The sequence below is a fragment of the Empidonax traillii genome, unplaced genomic scaffold, assembly GCF_003031625.1.
Source record: "Empidonax traillii isolate 1590-97213 ecotype Southwest subspecies unplaced genomic scaffold, ASM303162v1 scaffold933:size234345, whole genome shotgun sequence".
NCBI lineage: Eukaryota > Metazoa > Chordata > Aves > Passeriformes > Tyrannidae > Empidonax > Empidonax traillii.
In genome coordinates, this window is record NW_020956126.1 from 3,661 (window position 1) to 14,712 (window position 11,052).

General features: G+C 37.3%; 1 protein-coding gene across 1 annotated transcript in view; it reads left to right on the top strand.

Annotated features, from left to right (window-relative positions):
- Positions 1–455: 455 nt before the first annotated feature.
- Positions 456–11,052, top strand: part of VPS13B (vacuolar protein sorting 13 homolog B) — a gene marked incomplete at its 5' end in the record, with an annotated part of 38,060 nt that continues 27,463 nt past the window's right edge. Inside the window, 12 exons of the mRNA XM_027903094.1 lie at positions 456–501; positions 1,228–1,383; positions 2,734–2,997; positions 3,144–3,227; positions 3,395–3,570; positions 4,067–4,237; positions 4,895–5,096; positions 5,856–6,044; positions 6,474–6,620; positions 7,803–8,086; positions 9,605–9,732; positions 10,317–10,516. Of these exons, the coding sequence (XP_027758895.1) occupies positions 456–501; positions 1,228–1,383; positions 2,734–2,997; positions 3,144–3,227; positions 3,395–3,570; positions 4,067–4,237; positions 4,895–5,096; positions 5,856–6,044; positions 6,474–6,620; positions 7,803–8,086; positions 9,605–9,732; positions 10,317–10,516 (2,047 nt within the window). The remainder of the gene's footprint in view (positions 502–1,227; positions 1,384–2,733; positions 2,998–3,143; positions 3,228–3,394; positions 3,571–4,066; positions 4,238–4,894; positions 5,097–5,855; positions 6,045–6,473; positions 6,621–7,802; positions 8,087–9,604; positions 9,733–10,316; positions 10,517–11,052) is intronic.

Genomic DNA, 11,052 nt, shown 5'->3' on the forward strand with positions numbered 1-11,052 from the left:
ACAATGACAAAAACCCCAACATCCAGCCCTTCACAAAGTCCAACTGGCCAGACCCATGGCCAGTGCTCTCATTCTGGAAACAAATCAGGGAAGAACACACTATTTACAAGTTTCGATTTTTGCTAGTGTAAATAATCAAACTTTGGGCCTGATCCTGTTCTCAATTACTTAAATTAATTAATGACAGATGTCCAAAATCCGAGTGAAATTCAACCCTCAAGAGAGAATTCCCACAAGGCCTTTATATGACTGTTTTAAACAACTTAAGTGATGCTTAGGCTCTATGCTGGCCCTCTGCAAAGAATAAATTTTACCCAGAATGCTTATTGCTTTGATCCCTTATATATAACTCATATCCTTAAGTTTGCACAGCCACAAAAGATCTATACAGAGCTAAATAGCCAGATCTTCAGCTGGTGTAAATTTATATAACTTCATTGACCTACATGGAACAGTACCAATTTTCACTACTCTGGCTTAAAGAATCTCCATGGGACAGAGGTAAGTGCGTATGGTGGGTAAATGGATGAAAGGCTCTTCAGATGATGAAAGACTATATTGCTCTGGAAGTGATTTAAGTTAAACTGGAAAAAAGCCACTCCTTTTCCGGAATAAATCACACAGGGAGTATAATTATGCAGTTAAATTTCTTCTCATGCAGTCAAGCTTGAACTTACCACCACATTTGAGTAAGAAATGAAATGTTTCCCATCTCTCAGCAATATGCCATGTTCTCCATTTAACACACGTATATGCAAACTATATAAGTCCCTCTTTATTTTGAAGGGAAGGGTATTTGTAATTTTCTGTCTTACTCCGAAGGCCAAAAATCTGGCCTGGACCTGTATTCCATATCACTTCTCTGGTAATAGAGTGGATTTCTAGAACAATTTCAAGGGCAGTAAAGAAAATCTCTTACTTCCTGTTTTATGCTCTCTACTTACCCTTTTATTCTGAACAGTTGTGTGCCTGAGTCCTAAATACGTTGTTAAATCAGGTAATTTATAGAAATGCAGGATTCACAGCCATTTTAGGGTATTGTTGTTTCTTTTGATTGTATCTGAAATCACAGAATCACAGACTGAATGGATCTTTCAGACAACTTATCTGCTTAGTGTTGCTGAGTTTTAAAACCACGAATATTTCTCTGTCATGGGAATCCATATCCTATTGCAGGGCACTTTTTTTCCCAGTTATGTATTGAAGTAGCAATTTCTTTCTTTTCAGCTGTTACACATCTGTATTGAAGGCTGGGGAAACTGGCGGTGGTCTGAACCATTCAGTGTGGACAATACAGGGACCTTCATTCGTACCATTCAGTACAAGGGCCGGACAGCATCGCTTATTATCAAGGTTCAGCAGCTCAGTGGAGTGCAGAAGCAAGTAAGGATTTGATTCAGTTTGGAAAAAATAGCATGAGTAATTTAAGCTGTTACCTATTCACCAATCAGTCACTTTGTTATTTGTTCTCTCCTACCCAGATCTGCAAAAAAACAAGTATAGCAGTCTTCTAGAGCCATTTTTGGAAGTTTTTACAATTCTTTTCTTCACTTTGGTGTGGATCTTTTAGCATTTAAAAGCTCAATTACCAATGCATATTTTATATGTTCCAGTAAACATCCCTTTGCGTGGTTTGTAAATTCTGACAGTGCTAAGTTACACAATCACTTGCATGCTTTAAGCTCTTGAGAAACAGATTTATTTTTTTTTTTAAGAAACTGTTCTTATGTTTTAAAAAACATTCTGGGTTATAATTCAGGCCTTCATATTTTTCAAAGAGAAAGAAGTAATGACCAAATTAACATTTGAAAATGAGCTGCTGCACAATAACTTTTCACACACTATCTTTGTAAAGAGATCTGTAATAACGCTGCAGTCGCTCTGCCTGCTTTGGCAGAAGCCAGAGCATGTGGTGGACATAACACGTTCGGCTCATGGATGTGGCAGAGCTCTTTACGTTGCACAACAGCAATACAGCTGATCAGGCAAGAACTGTGCCTGCCATCACTGAAAGCCCTGCTTAGATTTTATGTGGTAGGTTGTAGCTGTGGTGTGTGCTCTCCTTAATGAAAAACAAACAGTGATGGCTGTAGCAGGGATACGTGTGGAATGATGTTCCCTGGGATAGCTTGGAAAAAGTCAGATGTGTGCTCTATGAAAAACAGTTAATGCATGATGGACGGCAACAACGCCAAGTCTAATTTGGTCGTTTTCTAGGTGGGTGCACTTAAATACAGAAATATGTTACCACCGTTTAATGAAATTATAAGCTTTAAAACAGCAGACATACTGTGAAAGGTCTGGATCATTGACTTGTGATAGGAATGTGAGGTGTCAGAAGAAACCTTTCTTCTGAATTACATCACTGTGACTGCTCAGAGAGGTCTCGGTAGAGACCATCACAGAACTCTTAAAATCCAAACCAGAACTATGTCAGCCATGGGCAGTACTGCTGCATTCAGTGGGAAGGAAAGTGGATATGTTACAGGCTTCTGTCAAGCCCAGATATGGCCTTAGCAATATTTCAAGCATTTTACTGCCTAGGTTTCTATGAAATTGCACATACATTTGGCCAATAAAAATAATGTTTTACCATTCACTGCCTTTAGCGGTGCTTGGGAAAACCTGAAGCAGGGAGATTACTCTTCTACAGGTTTTCACACTCTAATTCAATTTTGACCTTTTTTTTTCACAATGGTTTATATTATGAACTGTATTTTTTCTGTGTTTTAGATCCTAATCTGTGGCAGACAGACGGTCTGTAGTTACCTCTCTGAAAGTATTGAACTGAAAGTGGTTCAGCATTACATTAGTCAAGATGGACAGGCCGTTGTTAAAGAACACATCAACTGCCTTGCAGCCAAGCAGAAATTGCCTTCATATATCCTAGAAAACAATGAGCTCACTGAGCTGAGTGTGAAATCTACAGGAGATGAAGACTGGTCCCGAGATGTATGTCTAAGTTCTAAACATCCAGAACACAGCACTGTCATTCAGGTATGACTAGAAATGTGTATATGGAATATAGCATTAGAAGTGTCTGAGAGAACTGGAGACTTTGCATTTAGACTTCTTTTTGATATAATAAATATTGAACATTATCATCGTGAGCTAATGTGTAATGCTGATCTCTCTGCATATAGGTACCGTCTTCGAAGAGTTCAATTACATATGTGTGGTGCACAGTTTTGACTTTAGAGCCCAACTCACATGTGCAACAACGATTAGTAAGTACATTTAATGTCTCTGAAATCTAAACGTTTATGCCTTACATGCCATATAATAAATTAAGTGCGGAATCACCCACTAAGTATTTATTGATAGTTTGTTTCAGCAGTTGTTTTCAAGTGAAATAAAATTAGCCTTAAATCAGTGTATTCTTTTCTTTTTGTAGATTGTTTTCAGCCCTCTTTTCATTGTAAGGAGCCATCTTCCAGACCCAATTATCATACATTTAGAGAAAAGAAGTCTGGGACTGAATGAAACACAAGTGATTCCAGGGAAAGGGCAGGAGAAAGTACTGCAAAATATAGAACCTGATCTTACGCACCACCTGACATTTCAGGCCAGGTAAAACATTTGCTTTCCTTGAAAACAGATCATTTGTATGGAAAAGAAGGAATAATTTACACTTTAACTTCTGCTGCATTTTTCCAAAAGTATGGCATATGCAGAGGAGATAAAAAGAACAAGTATGTGGCCTTAAATGATACCATAGGAAATATTAAATTTGGTGTAACTATGCTAAGCACACTGGCATTTGTTTGGTTAAGCAGTCCACGTACTTCTGTCATAAAAAATAAATTCCTGAATGATCTTGAAATGTTTTTTGAGAATACTGAAGAGTTTCTAGCGTCTCAGACACAAAGGTCATTACATTGTCAAACAAGTCCATGCATGTCAGGAACTGCACAGGAACTTGTTAAACATCCTACTTCATTCATCCATGATTACCTTGAGAGTGTTCCTGCTCAAAGTACATTTGGGAAGCTTCATTAGAGAAGATGTTTGTGCTGCTAATGCTTGATCTTGTTGTGTAAGTGGCTGAATCTGTTTTCAACGACAGGGAAGAAGATGATCCATCAGAATGTGCAGTCCCAATCTCAACCTCACTAATTAAACAGATAGCAACTAAATCCCATCCAGGTGGCAACGTCAGCCAAGTACTGTCCGAGTTCTATGGCACTGCTAATCCTCCCCAGCCTGCATGGCCCTATAATAGGAAGGATTCAGACAGGTAATTCCTTGCTTAACCTTCTTCATGGTTATTGCATTGCCTTTCCAAATAAACTAAAATCACGTTATAGAAGACTATATGTCATCAACATTAAATATATTTTCAGTAATTATATGATTCCTCTATATAAGCTGCAGAATCTGTGGCAGGTGGGAAAAAAATGAGGTCAGCCTATGGGCTGCTCTTTTTTACACTGAGAAGATTGCCTCAGTAAGAATTTTTTTTTAAAATGGAATTTTTTTTTGTGAATGCGCTTTCTTTACTGCAGCTCTAGAGGTTGTTTATTCAGCTGCTGTGTATTTCAGTACAGAAACAGGGAGTTGATGTAGAAGGAGTTGTTGGGGAAAAAAGGAAAGATGATTTTAGGACTACAGAAATCACAGAGTTAGTTCTGAAAGATAGTGGTGATTCTGTTAAGACATTTATCAATTGACTAAATTTAGGTTTAGCTTATGCAGTTAAAAATACGCCTTTATAACCTACACATAGCTAGATCATCTCAGTTCCAGGACGACAAGGTAAGAGGAGATAGTTTTTCTATTTCAAAACCAGAAAAGCCTGACAAAATCCTGAAAATAAGAGCTTATCATTATCATTTGTATTCTTGCATTCATTATTCCTTTGACTTTATGTTTTTGTTTATTTGCTTTTGAACAGCAATGAGCAACTCTCCCAGTGGGATAGCCCGATGCGGGTAAAGCTGTCAGTGTGGAAACCGTGTGTTAAAACTCTGCTGATAGAACTCCTGCCCTGGGCTTTGCTTATCAATCAGTCCAGGTGGGACCTCTGGCTGTTTGAAGGAGAGAAGATTGTTCTTCAAGTGCCTAGTGGGAAAGTAATTATACCTCCCAACTTTGAGGTAACTTTGTCGTTCACATTAACAGTCACAGTTCTGCTAAACATGCTGGTTCTGCAGAATGGTTGTTACTCCAGATGATCCCCACTTTCATCACTGTGTCTGTTTGTTTGTTAGTCAGATGTTGAGGAATAGCAATGACTGTAGGAGTTTGCCATGCTGACTGAGTCACCGAGAGAGTGCACAACATACTTGATAGCAATGTTTGAAAAACAATGTGTCTTAAAGATGCATAGTTGAAAATTGTCCGTAAGACACTGTAGGCAGAAGACCTTCATGCCATTAGCAGTCTTCTTTCCTTCCTCACAATTCAGCCAAAAAATCCACAATGTAACAGCCCAAGAAAATTGCTACAAAGGCCAAATAAAGACTTTGGCTTCTGTGCCGACCTGTCACTTAGGAAATGTGTATTCTTTAGTTTTGAAATACTTAAGAGAATTTGACACAGCAGCTTGTCAATTCCAATTGAACAATCTGATACTTCCTGTTTATTTTGTCACCTTTTTTCCCCTCCTGTATGTCTGTTAACAAACAAAAGGTCTGCCTAGTTACATATCTCAATGTAGGCTATGGGTTTAATTCTCCTGTGAGGATCAGTCCCTTATTTGCTTTGAAGTTTCATCTATCCTTGTACCACATAGAAAGAATCAGAGGGAGAAAGGTAGGGAATTAGATTGGCTGCATACCTGAAACTAGGTTTTAATCCAGTAGAAGTAGATTCAAATTGTCAGCAACTGATAATTGGTCATTTTTCACTTGCAGGAAGCTTTTCAGGTTGGAATATACTGGGCAAACACTAATACTGTGCACAAATCAGTGGCAATTAAACTGGTTCATAATGTGACCTCCCCAAAATGGAAGGATGCCGATAACGGGGAAGTAGTATCGTTGGATGAAGAAGGTTTTGTTGAAGCTGAAATAAAACTTGGTGCTTTTCCAGGTCATCAAAAGGTTAGAACAAAATTTTTGTGGTTTGTAACTTTATCATTTAAAAACAAAGTCAGATAGAAAATGAAAACATTCAAATGTATGCGGTGTGAAAGCACCTCCCTAATTATGTTAATATATGTCCAACATAATGAGAGTATAAACAATGTATGGAATATAATTTAAAGAATTAGATAGCCAAAAACATACTGTGCAACTCATCAAGATAATACAAAGTAATAATTTTCTGTAAAAAGAATTAATGAATTCTCAATTTTGTTTGGAAAACATTGACAGGTGCAACTTCAGAAGTACGTGATGTGACTCCAGTTATGAAGTACATGAATATAGACAGCACTTCCACAGTTAAAAAGAAAATGGCAGTTCTGTTGCTACATTTCAGTACCTTTTGTGGGTTTGTGTGACCTCATCGTGATTTTTATTATCTTACAGTTGTGTCAGTTCTGCATTTCTTCCATGGTTCGACAAGGTATACAAATTCTACAGATAGAAGATAAGACAACAATAATCAATGATACATCATATCAAATCTATTACAGGCCACAGCTTTCTATTTCCAAACCCCATTCAGGAGAAGAGGTAAAGCACTGCAGATACTGTTTTTGTTTGTCATCTACAGAACATGGTTGTTTAGATCTGTGTCTGTATTTAAATCGGATGCATAAAGCAGGACTTGAACAGAAATCTTTAGACATAGTAATGATAAAGTAATTTGTATTGTTTAAAATATAGAATACTGGGTAAATTCAAATCCAGTAATTAACTGGGATCAGAAATCTGTGCAAAGCAGCAGATTCTTGCACATTACAGAATTAGTTCTGCCCGTTCTCCATCTGTTCAGGCACTAATGGCCATTTCTGTAAAATAGTCAGCATAATCCATACTAGTTGTTGAAATTGTTCTCAGAATTTTTACTGAGTTTGCATGTAAAAGAGGTATTTTGGCCTGGCAGGCTGAAAACTGTTTGTTATCCTTTGGGGAAGATTCCAGTTATCTGAACAAAGCTGCAGAACTAGAGACGTGTCCAAAGTTTATGTATTCAGCAAACTGCATCAAATTGTGAATATCAGTTTTCTAATAATCTCACAGTATATTTAAGGACTAGCTTGCAAGAACCAAAGTTTATGCATGGTCAATATATTTTAATCAACCATTTATACATATTTATTGAAGGTTACATTTATAGTAAAATATGTGGAAAGCATTCTCAGGGTCAAAATTACTAAAAGAGTTGGCAGATCAACAAATTTTTAAAGTTCACTATTTCTGTGTTGTTTTCCTTCTGTATTAATTTTCTTCACGTCAGTGTCTACAGTTGTGCATCACACAATTTGTGGCAGTCTTATGGGATGGGGAGTTGGAAGATCCTTGAGGCTAAAATTTGTTCTTAGTTTTGTAACTATAAATGGATTTTCTTCTCACAGTCATGTTACAGCAATGTTATTTGCTTTTGGTAGAGCTGTGTTGTGCAACTAAGAGCAGACTGTAGATCACAGATTAGAGAATCATAAAAAGGCTTGAGTTGGAAGGGACCTTAAGGACCATCTAGATCCAAGCCTCCCACCACAGACAGGGACATCTGCCACTAGATGAGGTTGCTTAGGCCCCCCAGATATCTGTGTTCAGCCAGACAGCCCTTAATGCAATGGACTTCGTGCAACCTTTAGTTGTGGTCACTGAGTGTTCTGTGCAAAATGAGCATGAAGAAAATCCCTGTTAGGAGCCAGCATGCCATGGCACCATCATCTTTTTTCTTTCCAGGACTTCCACTCACCTGACAGTGCAGTGTTCAGCATCGGTCCAGCTGGGGCACCTCCCCGTGAGGCACTCAGTGCTGTTCCCTGCTGGGACCTGATGTCGGACACCAGTCCCATGATGGGAGGGGAGCCTCCTACCGAAAAGCGTGTGCTGCTGAGTTTCAGCCCAGGGGGCTGCGCTGGGAGCTGGGAGCTGTGGAGCCTTCCCGCTGTCATCAAACCAGAGTTCGCCAGACAGAGCGTGGCAGTGCCCACGGGCGTTCGTAGTGAAAGTGGATTTTGTACCAGGTACTGTGCACTGACCAGTCACGAATAATGAATTTCCCTTGTTGCTATAAACCCTCAGCTAGTAAGAAACTGTAAGAGATTAATGCAGAAGTCAGAGTAACACATGCCCCCCATATGTAAAGGCAAGTCTTACTTTAATTTAAAAATTGTTATCTTCTGATGGTTTTGATGCTTTTATTGTAAATGGTTTAATGTTATGACCGTGTAGAAGTTGTACAATTTTTATAATACATGGTCTGCTATTTTTTTATGTGCATGCCAAATAAGAGCATGAAAAGTTTTTATTGAGGATTGTGGTCTTTTTTAATTTGTGGGTACCAATTTAAGAGTTCGAGGACAGTGTGTAATAATACAATACAAACATTTAGATTTTGTTTATAAAAGGTAAACATATATTTTTGTAAGCATAATAAGTGGATGAATGGGAAAAGCAGAAAAGAGATTAAACTATTTTGAGATTGCGGCAAAGTAAGATTTCCAAGTTTTAAACCTTGAATTGTCCAAATGTGCATTCTACTTACAAACAAAGGCATCCAGCTAGTTAAAAATAACAGTCCAATGACTTGTCATATGCCCAGCTTCAGTTCTCAGACCTGATATGTGAATCTATTCATTCTTATACTGGCACAAACAAGAAACAATCTGCTGAAATTAGAGAAGATAAATCCATATATATTTGCAGTGATGTGATCTTCCTCTTGCCTGAAGTGCTTGATATCATTCCAATCTTCATACAATTCCTCTGCAGTCTAAGAGGTGGATACTAAAGATTCTCAAGAGGACTTCAGATTTTAAAAAATTTAATGGAAAGAACAAGGAAAGGATTCCTTATAATAACGGGCATAGAGAATCTCATATTCCTAGTCAAATTTCCAGGCTGTTTGGATATTTAAAATCACTATGAGGTGAAGTTTTTTAGAAATAGGCAAGGTATTTGCATAAGAAAAAAAAAAGAATTTATGCACGAAGATGTTTTATGTAGCTACTGAGTAGAACTAAATTAATTTATTTTTATTTTGGAAATTGATGTACTAATGATCCATAACATTAACATTTAAAACAGTGATAGCATTGTGGATCATTCCAGGGGAACAGTCAATTACAGATTTATGTATTTGTTCAAGTATCTTTCATGTGTAGCAGAGAAGTATCCATGCAAATTCTTCTGGAAAATTCTAAAGATTTATGTTGAAAATTTGGGACTACAATCTCCTGGTTTTAATTTAATATAAATCTCTGCTGGCTAGGACTCTCATCTTGCAGACACACGTGTTCAATTTAACTCATGAGTAGCCTCTATTTAGATATTTCTTCTCTAACGTGTTTTAGGCTATTTCCATGTGTTGTTCTGTTGAAGTGGAGATATGCACTTGCCTAAATGTAGATAAATATCTATGGAATTGGAACGTGATTATAAAGAATCTCACAGCTGCTAGTTTTGAATGTTTTTAATTGTTCAGAATAATAATACATAAACATTTCATCCAAAACATGCATAATCCAATATATCTGTTTTAGAGCTATAGCACTGACTTATCAAGAGCATCTTGGCGTGACGTACCTAACACTTACAGAAGATCCCAGTCCTCGTATAATTATACACAACAGGTGCTCCGTTACTCTGCTTGTAAAAGAGAATTTCAAAGGTAGGTACTGTGCAGTAATTGGAAACAGTGCACTGTTGTAGTATAAATTATTTTACTGTATCTCCAGTACAAAATTGAGTTCAATATGTGTTTTGGTTATAACAAGAACTTGATGCCCTCACGAAGGTCTGTCTCAAAGTGAGAGACTCTGGAAGCTATTGGAGCTAATTGTGAGGTCAGGAGTATGAACTTAAATGTCTCCAGGCTTTTGGGTCTCCCTGGTTCCAGCTGTCAAGGTGGCTCAGCTGTAGGAAGCTCATAGGCAGTAGGGTTTTGTTAACATCAATTCAATCCCATGGAACAATTATATTTCCTCGGATGTACAAATGCAACAAAAAACATATTGTCAAAAGTCCAGTTACGTTATGTTAAAGTAATGATCAGTGGAACATTATTTATGTAAAACAATGAAATTTAAAAAAAAAAAAAAAAAGGAAAACCCCCAAACATACAATATTCCAACCAATAGAAAAACAATATTTGTATTTCAGACAGAAACTTTTTCATTTGTGTAAGCATCAGTGAGTTTTGATTTCATATGGGTTTTAGAAAGTGCTAATCTTGCATATTTTATAAAATTTCAGATACACCAAAGTTTGAAGTTTATTGTAGAAAGATTCCAGCTGAGTGTTCAGTTCATCATGAACTTTACCATCAAGTTTCCAGCTATCCAGATTGCAAAACAAGAGATTTATTGCCCAGTATTCTTCTGAAAGTGATGTCATCTGATGAATCAGTAAATGAATGGAGTGATGTTGTGGACATCAACAATCAAGGAACACAAGTAAATAATTATAAACTATTTCCTAGTTCACAGCATAAATGGCTGTTGTCTTCCTGATCTGCACAGTACATTGTTCCTCTGCAATAAGCATTTCCTTTCTATTGGTTTTAGTGTTTTTATTTAAGTTTTTGCAGCTCTTCTGCCTCAGCCCCTTCCTGTGAAAGTTTTAGAACACAGACTGTCTTCGTTGCTGGCTGTTTTTAAAATAGCTAGATCAGAAATACAGGCTGTCTAACACTGAATTTTTTCACTTCTTTTTGATTAACCTGGTGTTTCCTGGAAAAATTAGCCCTGAAACTTTCTGGTCACTGTAAACGAAGAATGACACTTGGTCCAGGAGAATCCCTCTATTTGATAACTTCATTATCACAGATTTTTATCTCTACATCTATCTTGTAGGAATCGTCACTGTCATTCTCCCTCCGTATCTTCCCAGAAGCTACTCGTGTCTTTCTAAAACAAAACAAAATCCCCTTTTATTTCCTTCTGCTATTTTCCCCCAGTCTTGAGGTAAATGAAAGCTTCCTTGACTGGAG